Source organism: Carcharodon carcharias, chromosome 15 (genome assembly GCF_017639515.1).
Source record: "Carcharodon carcharias isolate sCarCar2 chromosome 15, sCarCar2.pri, whole genome shotgun sequence".
Taxonomy (NCBI): domain Eukaryota; kingdom Metazoa; phylum Chordata; class Chondrichthyes; order Lamniformes; family Lamnidae; genus Carcharodon; species Carcharodon carcharias.
Genome location: NC_054481.1, coordinates 104,629,142 through 104,645,442, shown reverse-complemented (window position 1 = coordinate 104,645,442; position 16,301 = coordinate 104,629,142). Strand labels below are relative to the sequence as shown.

At 44.8% G+C, this 16,301-nt stretch overlaps 1 protein-coding gene across 1 annotated transcript in view; it reads right to left on the bottom strand.

Moving 5' to 3' along the window:
• ccdc30 (coiled-coil domain containing 30) overlaps positions 1–16,301 on the bottom strand; it is a 144,430-nt gene that overhangs the window by 99,922 nt on the left and 28,207 nt on the right. The window contains exons 6-7 of the mRNA XM_041206244.1: positions 14,920–15,003; positions 8,135–8,288 (exon numbers count right to left, since the gene is read on the bottom strand). Coding sequence (XP_041062178.1) covers positions 8,135–8,288; positions 14,920–15,003 — 238 coding nt within the window. The remainder of the gene's footprint in view (positions 1–8,134; positions 8,289–14,919; positions 15,004–16,301) is intronic.

Genomic DNA, 16,301 nt, shown 5'->3' with positions numbered 1-16,301 from the left:
CCAAAGGCAGATCAGATGTTGGGGTCGGCAGAGATCAGAGGCCGATCGGAGGCAATGAGTAAGGGGAGATTGGAAGGGTTGATATTGCGGTGGGGGCATGGTGGCAGAGATTGGAGGCCTTATAAAGGAAATCTGAAGAATTGGCAGCGGGTGGGGGGGAGGCAGGGGTGGTGATGATCACAGGGGTTGGTGAAGTAGGTATGCTGGGTCCAGCAACTAAGTGGAAAGGCGATCATCTGCTGGATCCAGCAGTCCTTGCCTCCTTTTACCTGCCAGGTTTCCCAAGGTTTGGAAAACTCAACTGGCCAGAGTTAAATTTAAAATAGCAGTTAAATATGAGGAACACAGTCTCATTATAATATCTCAATTGCCAGCCCACCTACTGCAAGTTGGTTGGCCGTTTGCCACTTGCCCCACTTTTGTTAAAACTGTAATTGGGTGAGTTGGGAGTCAGGATTCAGATTTTTACCAATTTAATGTCCTACCCAACCCAAAGCCACTCATTTTTAGGGATTAAAATTCCCCCGTGTGTTACCAAGATACTTTACAGCGGAGGAAATCAAGCCAAGCTCAGTATTGCTCAGAACCAACATTCATACATGCCTATTTTCCAGCAGGAATCACTGAATACCGATCAGGAGCGGGAACTCTGATTTTTATTCCCATTTCCAGAATGTTAAGGCATTGAGGCTAACTGCAGTGTCCTCGCTACAGGTACAGCTGAGATCATATTTTTACATTAAAAAAAACACATCAGGAGTGATACTTTATAACATCCTACCTGGCCAGCTCCTTACTGGACTGATCACAGATTAATACATTTTCACATTGGAGTCCATTGCACATTAGTAGCCAGCTCTGACTGGGTTGGAGAATGAGGCCAGGAAATAGTGCCTCAGCATTCCTAAACTTAGCTTAGTCGGTTGAAAACAAGACAACACAAGAGTTCTCTTTACACAATGGACAATGGTTGAGGTAAAGTGCTTTTAAATGCTTCATAAAATGAATAATTCTAGAGTCTTCAACATGTTTACACTGCTTTATGATGTAATGAAACTGAAAAGTTCTACAAAATTATGAGGGCCATTCTGTATACATTACGGAGCTGCATCCTGGCCAGTCACAACACATGGCAAGTAGCCTCTGTGGGGGAGTAGGAGGGTTGAAGGTTTTCAGAAATATCTCTTGGTTTATGGGCACTTCCCAAATGGAGAGATTTATCACATGGAGCTAAATACCAATTTATAAGGTATAAAAGATGTAAAACATAAAATTTTACTTTGCATTTTTACAGCCTGGTAACAATTAAAGCTAGTTTGTGATGTCACTGTCATTGTAAGCTCAAGCCTTTAGAAATTAACTTTATATGAAACAGGTTTATTTTTCATAAGGCTCAAGAGGGCAGGGGACCATAGAGTGAGGCAGCAAGCTACAGCTCCAACACATTATACCACTGATGCCAGGATGTTACCCAAACAGTAAGTTACCAATCTTGCTATACTGTTATAGGAAGACATTCAACAGGTCGGCAACATCCTAGATAGAGGCATGGGACACAATTTTCAAAGGAAGTAACATGGCATAAACAATACCTTTATAGTAAGGTCTTGCACTTTTTAAATTACAAACAACCCAAGGGTCTCCCCATCTCCCCACCACCCTAGTCCTGAATCCAAATCTTTCTTTAGCTTCTCTCCCATCTCTTCTCTTGCCCTATCTGAACTCACCTTGGCAAGGAGACCCAACCCCTGCTCTCTCAACTTTGTTCCCACTGCTGACCAGCCAAATTCTCAACATGGTTTCCATGCTAGCCAATATTGTAAATGATTCTCTCTTTCCCTTTAAAAACCACTGTCAACACCTCCTCCTCAAAAACCTGCCTTCAACCCTTCTATCCTTGCAAACTACTATTACATCTCCAACCCCCCTTTCCTCACCAAAGGCCTTGAACATCCTGTTGCATCCCAAATCTTTTCCGCAACTCCAGGTTTGTATTTTTTCAATAAAGTCCTGCCCTTGCCACAACATTGAAACAGCCCTTATCAAGATCGCAAATTCTATCGTCGGAGTGTGATGCTTGATCCCACCTTGCCCTTCTCAAACTCTCTGAGACATTTGACATGGTTAATTAACCACATGATCCTTTGCCAACACCTCATTTTCGGATTTAGTATCAATTTTTGCCTGATTTTACTACAGTGAAGAACTTTGGGATCTTTTTCTATGTTAAAGGCACCATATAAATTCAAGTTATTATTATTACAAGCTTCAGGGTGGGTGGGGCTGAGGGGTGCAGTGGGGATCAGGGAAGTGAACTTACATTTTCCCTGCTGCTCTGTTAGTTCGCCAACAGGGTACTTAAGCTCAGGTGGGTAACAAAATTTATGCTCCAAAAAACCCTGCTTGTAACTTGAGTGGCTTACCCTGCGGGAAAGTTGTTACAGGACCGGCAAAGACCACTGAAAGACATCATTTAAGTGTCAGCTTTGCTTATCTAGTAATACTTTAAGGTTGTAAATCAGCCAATCACTAAGTCAGATGGTTTTAGGTTCAACCCACTTCCAGAATTTGGACATAGTCTGTATTGACAGTTTTAGTGCAGCACTGAAGAAGTGCTTGCTGTATTATTGGAGGTTCCAACATTTGGATGAGATGTCAAAGATGAAAGTTAAATATCCCATGATACTTTTGAAAGAAGAGCAGGGAGTTTCATCTGATATCCTGGCCAATATTCATCTCTCAACTAATAACAGACAAAAAAAATTAATTCCCAGACCTTAATGCTATTTGTAGGATCCTGCTGTGTGCAAACTGCCTGCTACAAGTATCAGCCATGGGTCAGTGAATTACAGTCTTGCCTCTGAGTTAGAAGATTGTGGATTCAATCCTTAAGACATGAATCCATAATCCAGGCTGACACTTCAGGGCCATAGTAAGGGACGATGAGGATTTAAACCAAGACCCTATCTGCCCTCTCAAATGGATGCAAAAGATCCTGTAGCACTATTTGAAGAAAAGCAGGGAATTTCTCCCTGATTTCCAATAATTATCATTCAATTAACATCACTAAAACAGATGATCTGAACTTCATCTTATTGTTCTTTAGGGGAGCTTCCTGTGTGCAAATTGGGTGCTGTATTTCCTACACTACAACAGCAACTAGACTTTAAAAAGTACTTTATTGGTTTTAAAGCACTTTGTGATGTACAGAAGACATGAAAGGCAAGCTCTTTCTTCTTTCTTTCATATACCAACAGTGACTGTACTTCAAAATTTTTGTTAAGCATTTTCAGATGCTCTTAGAAACATGCTACACAAATACAATGTATTTTTGTCCCTTCTATCTGACTAGGCCCAAAGTTAAATGAATATCACACAATGTTCAATCTCCTTTGATCGATCAACTACTTCTACTTCCAAAGTACTTGTAAACACATTCCTCCTCTATAGTCCCTTTGGTTGTCTGCTCCTCACATTCAGTTTAACTACTGTGTGAAGTAGTTAAATCTAAACTCATTGGTTAAACTGTGGTTGTTTCAAGCATCTTACTGGGATGCATTTTACCTACTATTTCTTTGGAGTTGGCCACCCTCTAATGTCCAATTCTGGAGTAACTCCAAGGTGCTTTATAACCCCTGACTACACTCCACTATGAATGAGGAGGTTGGATGGAAGAACAAGCATCTTTAAACATGACTTGTGTTTAGTTGGAAGCATTATGAGGCAAACTGAAATTTAACCTGGACTGGGCCAACATTGCAGAAGTGAATTTGTATTCTGCAACCCATGGAAAGTGTAATGATCCTCCAAAGGCCCCAGTCAGAGCACTTTAGAGACAGAGAAAGATGATACCAGAACCCTGGCTTTGTAACTGACCCAGTACCATGTAGTATTTGACGTGCCAGTGGCAAAGCCTTAGGCTAAGTGGCTACTTCTGCCCTGTATTGAACATAAGCTAGGGGCATCTAATGTCAAATGATTGCAAAATTTAAGAGATAAGTTAATTTATGGGATAGGAATAACATAAGGTTGAAGTAAAGACTGCAATTCCATTACATTGGAAACTACTAATAACCCAAATTGGAAAGAGGAAGGCTCATTAGCATCATGTATTTAGCCGCCATCTTAAATAAGTGACACAAGTCTGACTTCTGATATCCAGTGAACAACTGAAGAATAATCATGCAGCAGGACAAATCAGTAGCAAAGGAGAAGCTAGCAACTAAGATCATTCAGATTGCTGAAGCAAAGCGAAGATGTGAGGTAGCAAGTGGCTCATAAAAAGTTTGGGGGGGGGAGGGTGGGCAGGAAGGGATCAGGAATTAACCTAAATGGTTGTATGCATGGTGCTGGTGTTGCACAAAAACTAAATTTTAAAGCCAGCAGGTACAAAGGTTGCTAAACATGGATAATGCCACCTTTAAAGCCCCATGAGCAGTAATTGGGAGTTACACATACCACTCTCTACCAACTTAGACACATCCTTCTTGAGTTTTTTGATCTCCTGACAAGCAGTCTGAAGAGCTGTGTCTGAATGACAGAAAACAAACAGCCAAATGTTTTAAAGTCAACACATTTTAGGAAAATTAGTAAAATTTGAACAGGGAAACAGCCCAAGAAACCTGGTGATGATAATTCTTTTTCTCCTCACCTCTCTTGGACATGACAAGACCAATACAAGATTCTGTCACCTCTCAACACCTCACCCAGGCGCTCATATTTTGCGTGTGAGCCTAGACGCAATTAGATAAATTCAGCAGCCCCTGGAAAGATGGGGGGGGCACAGGGAGCATGATGCACAATTAACCTGTGCCCATAGATTGCAACGCAGGCAGCACATCCTGTGTCCATCCACAGGGAGGCAGAATGCCCCCCAGAAACACACTCAAAAGGCAGTGGGAGCAGGTAGCCATGGAGGTCGGTGCAAGGAGTCAAGCCCTGGGAACCTGGATGCAGTGCCGCAAGAAGTTTAATGACTTCACATGAGTGGTCAAGTTCAGTGAATGCATCTTCAAAGGCCATAACCCATCAACTGCACCATTAGCCTCAGCCACTGCTCAAATCACCATACCCTCACCACTCACCAACCAACAATTTATCAATCAGGCCTCATACACTCATACACACCTCACCTTTACACACTTAGTAATGCCACAAGCCTCACATTCACATCTCACAGGTTGCACAGTTGGCCTGCTATTCAACCAGGACCAGGAACAGTGCAGCAAGTAACTCACCTCCTGATTCCCCAAAGCTTGTCCACCATCTACAAAGCACAAGACAGAAGTCAGGACTATGATGGAATATTCTCCACTTGCCTGGATGAGTGCGACTCCAAAAAGACTCAAGAAGCTTGACGCTGTCCAGGACAAAGCAGCCCGCTTGATTGGCACCACATCCACAAACATTCATTTCCTCCACCACCAGCACAAAGTGGCAGCAGTGTGTACCATTTACAAGAAGCACTGCAGGAACTCACCAAGGCTCCTTCAACAGCACCTTCCAAATCCTCGACCAGTATCATCTAGAAGGACAAGGGCAGCAGACACATGGGAACACCGCCACCTGGAAGTTCTCCTCCAAGCCACTCGCCATCCTCACTTGGAACTATATTGTCGCTCCTTCACTGTTGTTGAGTCAAAATCCTGGAACTCCCTCCCTAACAACACTGTGGATGTACCTACACCATACGGACTGCAATGGTTCAAGAAGGCAGCTCACTACAACCTTCTCAAAGGTAAATAGGGATGGGCAATAAATGCTGGCCTAGCCAGCGACACCCACCTCCCATGAATGAATAAATAAAAGTCAGATCAGCCAAACATATTACATGACACTGACACACTTCCTTCTCTCTTATAGGAGAAGATAGTGCATTTATGGGCATTACTGGGTCAAGAGTGTCTGCCTGTTTTAACCCACACTGAGGAAACAGTATTGGCCAACAGATTATATAGATTGCTGAGGTGCTACTCCAGGGGAATGGCAGAGGCTTCATGGAGCATGAACCTGCTGTCCTCTCTCAGGAAGACAGCATTTGTTCTCCCAGCACTGCTACTCTGCTAGTGTCCTTTTTGGTTTGTATCAGCCAATCAGCTCTGTGCTGCTGCCCAGACCTAGATGCTGCAATCTTCAGCCAGGCCTTCTAAGCCCAAAGCTGCTTGAGGTCATTCTCCAAGGCCATTTGCAGTCTCCTCCACTGAAAGTTGCAGCCTTATACCAGCCATGCTGCAGCTACTGCGGTAACATAGGAACACTCTGACAGTCAAAAGCACATTGAAGACAAACACTAGGAGAATATATAAGGTGTACGCATTATGACATGAGTTCAGTTATAAATTTAGTTTTGAATGTTTATTTTGTGATGCCATTGATTTTTGCATTGTGGCCAAGTGGATGATGTGATAATGACAGAGAGAAGGCAAGGTATGGACTGTTGGTGAATAGGGAATTGGGGTTGAGGTTACTGGTATCGCAGTCTGATGAGTTCTTTGTGGACTGCCCAGGCAGAAAGGGCTGTCCAGGATGCTTCCCCACTTCCTCCTCCCCAGGTTCCTGCTCATCGTTCTTTGTCATATAACTGGTGACAAGGGCTTTCGCCTCATGACAGTGAAGTTGTACAATATACAGCAGACCGCCACAAATCTTGATACCCACTTTTCCGAGTACTGCAGGACTCCTGCGGACAGGTCCAGGCAGTAGAAGAATGCCAGTGGTCTGTTCCATCGCACTGTGTTTGGCAGCATGGCTTTTGTTGTATTCATGCTGTGGACGTGCACACGTGTTGAGCTCCAGATATTAGCCAAAAGCCTTTGTCGTCCAGTAACCACCCTTTAGCTTGCCATGGTGGCTCAAATCTAGCTGGCACACCGAATTGCAGAAAAATAAAGGCATGACCAATGTACTTTTTAATTTTTCTGTTGTACACGGTACATTTGTTTAAGCAGTACATTGTGGCCGCGCACACTTAAAGGGGCTGCAGACTGCGGGAAATTTCAGATTACTGAGCAGTCGCGTGGCTTAGAGGAAACAGTGATCATGATTGCTACCAGGATACCAGGCACTGATCAGCATTATTTGATGCCAATCGTCACACACCAGTTGGATGTTGAGTGAGTGGAATCCCTTTTGGTTCCAGTATAGGGCTGAGTTTACAGGCTATGCCCTCAAGTTGATGTACATGTCAATGGCATCCTGCACCATGGGAAAGCCTGCAATCCTAGTAAAGCCACATGCTCACTGCCTCTGCTTGACTCTAGCAAGGGAGATTGAAATATAGATACAAAGATACTCAAAGTGCTCTCTTCTCAGTTTCACAATGGGCATAGAGGTCAAATATCAATTTGCTGATTACATTTCAGACTTAGGTTTATCTTTTTATTGTTTTTTTGGAATGATCATTGATCATTGATCACATCTTAAAAGCATGTGGTCAGTGTGAACAAATCCCCTGTCAAAGCTGAAAGTTTCATCCGATGCTTTTGCCCCTTGAATCGCTTATTGGTGTGGGAAACTGACTAATATAGATTGCTTCTTTGAAATAACAAAACTGACTTTTTTTCTTTCAAAAGTTTCAGACTAATCGGCTCCTTCTTTTAAAAGGTCTCCAAAGTTGACTCTGATTTATGTAAACCCTTCTTTTTCTACTGTAGCTCAGGAAAATAAAAATAATTATCAATACTTTCTGAATTTTGAATGTAAGACCATTCATTTTTAAAAGGAACTGTTGCCTGATACAAATTAAACCAAGCACACACAGCACTGTTCAGGTTTGAATTATTCTCCTATCCAGCCTGTAGACGACAAACTAAATAAGTGCATCAAAATAAGCTTAATACAGGAATTTGAACTGTGGTCAGTTTCTAAATTGTTTGTGTAATGTGTCTGTTTTTAAAGCAAGTAAGTCAAAACTAATAAAAGTTTGTCACACTAACATTACCGAACAGAGGAAAATAGACCCATTGGTATGACTATTGGTGATAGATAAAGGCTTTGGTATAACATTTCATTAGGAAAAAGTTTTTCTGTGATCATGAAGGAACTTTTCATTTTGCCAGATGACTTATTGATTATTCTCTCTACTGCTGTGGATGCCAATGGTGGAACAGAAAGAGCACCAGTTTCAACCACTCACCATTGTTACAATGCAATTTTCTCTCCATGTCCAGTTCATCTGTTAGTCGACGGATCTCCTCGTGTGCCATCTGTAATCGTCGTGCTGCCTCATCCAGGTCTCTCTCTGTTCGTTCCCGTAGCTTCTTCTCATTCTCCAGGTCCTCTTCATGAGTCTGTAGTGTTAACAAGAGCAAGATGTCAAAAATGAATAGCTGAAATGTTTAAGGAGCCATGGACTGCTCAGACGAGGGAATCAACAGAGTGAAAGACGAGGGGCAGTAAAAACCTGAAAAACCTCATTGAGAACCAAATATCAGTGGCAGTCTGATATCAGAGCACTGAACCTATATTTTGCAGTTTGAGTCTCTGCCATATAGAAGCAGATCAGTTACTATTAAAAACAAAAAACTGCGGATGCTGGAAATCCAAAACAAAAACAGAATTACCTGGAAAAACTCAGCAGGTCTGGCAGCATCGGCGGAGAAGAAAAGAGTTGACGTTTCAAGCCTGCATGACCCTTCCACAGAACTGAGTGAATATAAGGAGAGGGGTGAAATATAAGCTGGTTTAGGGGGTGGGGGGGAGAGAGAGAGAGAGAAAGAGAGAAGTGGGGGGGGGGCGGTGTGGTTGTAGGGACAAGCAAGCAGTGATAGCAGCAGATAATCAAAAGATGTCACAGAAAAAAGAACAAAATAATAGAGGTGTTGAAGGTGGCGATATTATCTAAACGAATGTGCTAATTAAGAATGGATGGTAGGGCACTCAAGGTACAGCTCTAGTGAGGGTGGGGTGGAAAGACTAGCAGGGCATAAAAGATTTAAAAATAATGGAAATAGGTGGGAAAAGAAAAATCTATATAAATTATTGGAAAAAAACGAAAGGAAGGGGGAAGAAACAGAAAGGGGATGGGGATGGAGGAGGGAGCTCAAGATCTAAAGTTGTTGAATTCAATGTTCAGTCCGGAAGGCTGTAAAGTGTCTAGTTGGAAGATGAGATGCTGTTCCTCCAGTTTGCGTTGGGCTTCAGTGGAACAATGCAGCAAGCCAAGGACAGACATGTGGGCAAGAGAGCAGGATGGAGTGTTAAAATGGCAAGCGACAGGGAGGTTTGGGTCTTTCTTGTGGACAGACAGCAGGTGTTCTGCAAAGCGGTCACCCAGTTTACGTTTGGTCTCTCCAATGTAGAGGAGACCGCATTGGGAGCAACGAATGCAGTAGACTAAGTTGGGGGAAATGCAAGTGAAATGCTGCTTCACTTGAAAGGAGTGTTTGGGCCCTTGGACGGTGAGGAGAGAGGAAGTGAAGGGGCAGGCGTTGCATCTTTTGCGTGGGCATGGGGAGGTGCCATAGGTGGCAGTTGAGGAGTAGGGGGTGATGGAGGAGTGGACCAGGGTGTCCCGGAGGGAACGATCACTACGGAATGCCACCGGAGGGGGTGAAGGGAAGATGTGTTTGGTGGTGGCATCATGCTGGAGTTGGTGGAAATGGCGGAGGATGATCCTTTGAATGCAGAGGCTGGTGGGGTGAGAAGTGAGGGCAAGGGGGAACCTATCATGTTTCTGGGAGGGAGGAGAAGGCGTGAGAACGGATGCGCGGGAGATGGGCCGGACACGGTTGAGGGCCCTGTCAACGACCGTGGGTGGAAAACCTCGGTTAAGGAAGAAGGAGGACAGAGGAACTGTTTTTGAAGGTAGCATCATCAGAATAGATGTGATGGAGGCGAAGGAACTGAGAGAATGGGATGGAGTCCTTACAGGAAGTGGGGTGTGAGGAGCTGTAGTCGAGGTAGCTGTGGGAGACGGTAGGCTCGTAATGGATATTGGTGGACAGTCTATCACCAGAGATTGAGACAGAGAGGTCAAGGAAGGGAAGGGAAGTGTCAGAGATGGACCACGTGAAAATGATGGAGGGGTGGAGATTGGAAGCAAAATTAATAAATTTTTCCAAGTCCCGACGAGAGCATGAAGCAGCACCGAAGTAATCATCGATGTACAGGAGAAAGAGTTGTGGGAGGGGGCCGGAGTAGGACTGGAACAAGGAATGTTCCACATACCCCATAAAGAGACAGGCACAGCGGGGACCCATGCGGGTATCCATAGCCACACCTTTTATTTGGAGGAAGTGAGAGGAGTTGAAGGAGAAATTGTTCAGTGTGAGAACAAATTCAGCCAGACGGAGAAGAGTAGTGGTGGATGGGGATTGATCGGGCCTCTGTTCGAGGAAGAAGCTAAGGGCTCTCAGACCATCCTGGTGGGGGATGGAGGTGTAGAGAGATTGGACATCCATGATGAAGAGGAAGCAGTTGGGGCCAGGGAATTGGAAATTGTTGATGTGACGTAAGGTGTCAGAGGAATCACGGATGTAGGTGGGAAGGGACTGGACAAGGGGAGAGAGAAGGGAGTCAAGATAACGAGAAATGAGTTCTGTGGGGCAGGAACAGGCTGACACGATCGGTGTACCGGGACAGTTCTGTTTGTTGATTTTGGGTAGGAGGTAGAAGCGGGCCGTCCGAGGTTGGGCAACTATCAGGTTGGAAGCTGTAGGAGGAAGATCTCCAGAGGAGATGAGGTCAGTGACAGTCCTGGAAACAATGGCTTGATGTTCAGTGGTGGGGTCATGGTCCAGGGAGAGGTAGGAGGAAATGTCTGTGAGTTGACGCTCAGCCTCCGCGAGGTAGAGATCAGTGCGCCAGACAACAGCACCACCCTTGTCAGCGGGTTTGATGTCAATGTTGGGGTTGGACCTGAGAGAACGGAGTGCAGTAAGTTCAGAGAGAGACAGGTTAGAATGGGTGAGAGAAGCAGAGAAATTGAGACGACTTACAGCGTGACATTAGTCATCTCAATTTCTCTGCTTCTCTCACCCATTCTAACCTGTCTCTCTCTGAACTTACTGCACACCGTTCTCTCAGGTCCAACCCCCACATTGTCATCAACCCGCTGACAAGGGTGGTGCTATTGTTGTCTGGCGCACTGACCTCTACCTCGCGGAGGCTGAGCGTCAACTCGCAGACACTTCCTCCTACCTTTCCCTGGATCATGACCCCACCACTGAACATCAAGCCATTGTTTCCAGGACTGTCACTGACCTCATCTCCTCTGGAGATCTTCCTCCCACAGCTTCCAACCTGATAGTCGCCCAACCTCGGATGGCCCGTTTCTATCTCCTACCCAAAATCCACAAACAGAATTGTCCTGGTAGACCGATCGTGTCAGCCTGCTCCTGCCCCACAGAACTCATTTCTCGTTATCTTGACTCCCTTCTCTCTCCCCTTGTCCAGTCCCTTCCCACCTACATCCGTGATTCCTCTGACACCTTACGTCACATCAACAATTTCCAGTTCCCTGGCCCCAACCACTTCCTCTTCACCATGGATGTCCAATCCCTCTACACCTCCATCCCCCACCAGGATGGTCTGAGAGCCCTTAGCTTCTTCCTCGAACAGAGGTCCGAACAATCCCCATCCACCACTACTCTCCTCCGTCTGGCTGAATTTGTTCTCACACTGAACAATTTCTCCTTTAACTCCTCTCACTTCCTCCAAATAAAAGGTGTGGCTATGGGTACCCACATGGGCCCCAGCTATGCCTGTCTCTTTATGGGGTATGTGGAACATTCCTTGTTCCAGTCCTACTCCGGCCCCCTCCCACAACTCTTTCTCCTGTACATCGATGATTACTTCGGTGCTGCTTCATGCTCCCATCGGGACTTGGAAAAATTTATTAATTTTGCTTCCAATCTCCACCCCTCCATCATTTTCACGTGGTCCATCTCTGACACTTCCATTCCCTTCCTTGACCTCTCTGTCTCAATCTCTGGTGATAGACTGTCCACCAATATCCATTACGAGCCTACCGTCTCCCACAGCTACCTCGACTACAGCTCCTCACACCCCACTTCCTGTAAGGATTCCATCCCATTCTCTCAGTTCCTTCGCCTCCATCACATCTATTCTGATGATGCTACCTTCAAAAACAGTTCCTCTGACATGTCCTCCTTCTACCTTAACCGAGGTTTTCCACCCACGGTCGTTGACAGGGCCCTCAACCGTGTCCAGCCCATCTCCCGCGCATCCGTTCTCACGCCTTCTCCTCCCTCCCAGAAAAATGATAGGTTCCCCCTTGCCCTCACTTCTCACCCCACCAGCCTCTGCATTCAAAGGATCATCCTCCGCCATTTCCACCAACTCCAGCATGATGCCACAACCAAACACATCTTCCCTTCACCCCCCCCCCCCCCCCCCCCCCCCCCCCCCCCCCCCACGGTGGCATTCCGTAGTGATCGCTCCCTCCGGGATACCCTGGTCCACTCCTCCATCACCCCCTACTCCTCAACCACCACCTATGGCACCTCTCCATGCCCACTCAAAAGATGCAACGCCTGCCCCTTCACTTCCTCTCTCCTCACCATCCAAGGGCCCAAACACTCCTTTCAAGTGAAGCAGCATTTCACTTGTGTTTCCCCCATCTTAGTCTACTGCATTCGTTGCTCCCAATGCGGTCTCCTCGACATTGGAGAGACCAAACGTAAACTGGGCGATCGCTTTGCAGAACACCTGCTGTCTGTCCACAAGAAAGACCCAAACCTCCCTGTCGCTTGCCATTTTAACACTCCACCCTGCTCTCTTGCCCACATGTCTGTCCTTGGCTTGCTGCATTATTCCAGTGAAGCCCAACGCAAACTGGAGGAACAGCACCTCATCTGCCAACTAGGCACTTTACAGCCTTCCAGACTGAACATTGAATTCAACAACTTTAGATCTTGAACTCCCTCCTCAATCCCCACCCCCTTTCTGTTTCTTCCCCCTTCCTTTTGTTTTTTTCCAATAATTTATATAGATTTTTCTTTTCCCACCTATTTCCATTAATTTTAAATCTTTTATGCCCTGCTACTCTTTCCACCCCACTCCCACTAGAGCTGTACCTTGAGTGTCCTACCATCCATTCTTAATTAGCACATTCGTTTAGATAATATCACCACCTTCAACACCTCTGTGTTCTTTTGTCTGTGACATCTTTTGATTATCTGCTGCCATCACTGCTTGCTTGTCCCTACAACCACAACACCCCTCCCCCCCCCCACTTCTCTCCCCCCCACCCCACCACCTTGAACCAGCTTAAATTTCACCCCTTTCTTTATATTCACTTAGTTCTGTGGAAGGGTCATGAGGACTCAAAATATCAACTCTTTTCTTCTGCCGATGCTGCCAGACCGAAGGGTCATGAGGACTCGAAACGTCAACTCTTTTCTTCTCCGCTGATGCTGCCAGACCTGCTGAGTTTTTCCAGGTAATTCTGTTTTTGTTTTGGATTTCCAGCATCCGCAGTTTTTTTGTTTTTATAACCATGTATTCCTTTTTGCTTCTACCCTCTTCCTTTGGTTGATGTTCTCCATCAGCTTAACTTTACCAGAGGAAGCAAGAATGAAACATTTGTAGGAATGCAGCACATGGAGCCTTAGAACCTCAGATACTTTCATTATTGCTCATATTGCATGAAGTAGTAGGATCAAGACATTAACACCATCCTCAATTATTCACTACTGGTGTCAGACTGGCACTCTTGGTCTGTTAGGGAATGAGGAGGTAAGAGGGAGTTAAAAGGAAGTGAGTAGTTCCATGCATGCAGAATCTGGTCACTGCAGAAGACATGCTAGGGACCTGGTAAGTGATGTAAGTAGCTGGAGTTCCAGGGTAGCCCAAGTCTCAGACAGAGCAAGGCAGATGAAAGATCCACACAGTGTCCTATAAAACAGCATTGTTGCATGGGGCACACTTGCAATTTCTGTGCAAAAACCAATAATATCACAAGATGGCTGCAAACAATAGTGGCCCTTTGCACCACTTGATTTCATTCTTCCAGATCACCAACCGTACCATCTTCCCATAGCAACATCAAACTTTCTTAAATTAGGCTAATGTCCTAGCCTCAAACACCCTTCCTACTCATTCCACCAGTTGATCTTCCAACAGCTTGCATCTATGTAGCACTTCCAATAACAAAAAATCACCCCAATGTGTGTCACAGTTGAACAAAGGAAAGATTTAAGAAGGGTGACCATAAGCTTAGTCAGAGAAAGGTTTAAGGAGGCCATTAAAGGAAGAGATCATAGTAGAGGTGAAGAGGGTTTGAAGGAGAAAATTACAGAATGGGACCTACTGGCTAACAATACAACCACTAACTGTGGGGCAACTACTAACTGTGGGTAAGGGAGGGGGTTGCATTAGAGCCTGGAGTCAGAGAAGCAAGAGTTTGTAGCGGGGGTGGGGTGGAATGTGGGTTGGCTAGAGAAAGACATCTGTGCAGAAATTGTGAATGCGGGACCAGAATCCAAAATAGATAAGGAAAACCGATGAGCGACTGGAATTAAAGTGGGATAGGATATGGGCAGCAGAGCTTTAGATGAGCTGGTTTAATGAGGATGGAGGAGGGAACCCCAGCACATGGAAAGACCCAGTAAATAACTTCGGCACTGGCACACAATTACACAATACACAAACAGTTATTATTTTTTGCAGGATGTTGATACAGAATGGCTGCCATGATTTCCTACAGATACTGCACTTCAAAGTAATCCACCCGAGATGTTTGGCAGCAAGGTAAAGTACCAAATGACTGCATGTCTTTTTTTCTTTCAGACCCTGGAATTTATAAGGGTACAAAGGGTGGGATTTGCTATTTGTGCAATGGGAATATTTTAGTCTGCAGTGGTTGTAAGTGTGCCTTTTGCTGCCTTGCTCTGTGCAGATGTAGCCAGTACATTATAGGTTCAGTCTGGCTATGGGCGGAGAGTAAGTGAGACATACGGCTATGTCTTTGGAGACGCTGTGCGTCTGTTGACGGACCCCAAACAGCTTCTTCCATGGACTTGCAGGTTGAGATAAAGGATCCTTTTGAAAGAATAAGGTAAAAAATTACAATCAAAAGTGAAAAATCAATGAAGTGAGAAATTGCAACTGATAATGATTAAACAACAGACACAACAGTTAGCTCTTTTGTAGTGAATCACTGTCTTCTACAGGTCTTTTAAGTTGTGAGTGCATACAGACATACGAATTAGGGGCAGAGTTGGCACTCGGCCCCTTGAGCCTCCTCTGCTATTCATTAAGATCATGGCTAATCTGATTGCAGCCTTAGCTCCACATTCCCCCCGACCCCTGGTAACCTTTCATCCCCTTGCTTATCAAAAATCTATCCAGATCTGCCTTAAAAATGTTCAAAGACTCTGCTTCCACCGCCTTTTGGGGGAATTCCACAGACTCACCAACCTTTGAAAGAAAAAACCTCTTCTTGTCTCTGTCCTAAATGGGCAATGCCTAGTTTTTAAACAGTGATGCCCTAGTTCTAGATTCTGCCACAAAAGGAAACATCCTTTCCACATCCACCCTGCCAAGACCCCTCATGATCTTATACGTTTCAATCAAGTCGCTCCTTACTCTTATAAACTCCAGTGGATATAAGCCTAGCTTGTCCATCCTTTTCTCATAAGACAACTAGCCCATTCCTGGTAATAGTCTACTAAACCTTCTCTGAACTGCTTCCAATGCATTTACTACTGTACACAGTACTCCAGATGTGGTCTCACCAATACCCTGTATAACTGAAGCATAACCTCTCTACTTTTGTATTCAATTCCCCTCTCAATAAACTATAACATTTTATTAGCTCTCCTAATTACCTGTTGTACCTGCATGCTAACCCTTCTAAATTCATGCACTAGATCACCCAGATCCTTCTGAATCTCAATGCTCTGCAATCGCTCACCATTTGGATAATATGCTTCTTTTTTATTCTTCCTGCCAAAATGGATAATTTCATACTTTCCCAGATTATACTCCATTTGCCAGATCTTTGCCCACTATCTATAACTCTTTGTAGTCTCCTTAGGTCCTCTTTTACACCTTCTTTTCCTACCTATCTTTGTATCATCAGCAAAGTTAGCAGCCATACCTTCTGTCCCTTCATCCAAAACGTTTGTATAAATTGTAAAAAATTGAGGCCCCAGCACTGATCCCTGTAGCATACGAGTCGTACATCTTGTCAGCCAGGAAATGACCCATTTATGCCTACTCTGTTTCCAGTTAGCTAGTCAATCTTCTATCCATGCTAATATGTTACCCTATACACAGTGAGCTTTTATTTTCCGCAAAACCTTTGCTGTGGCACCTTATCAAATGCCTGCTGGAAA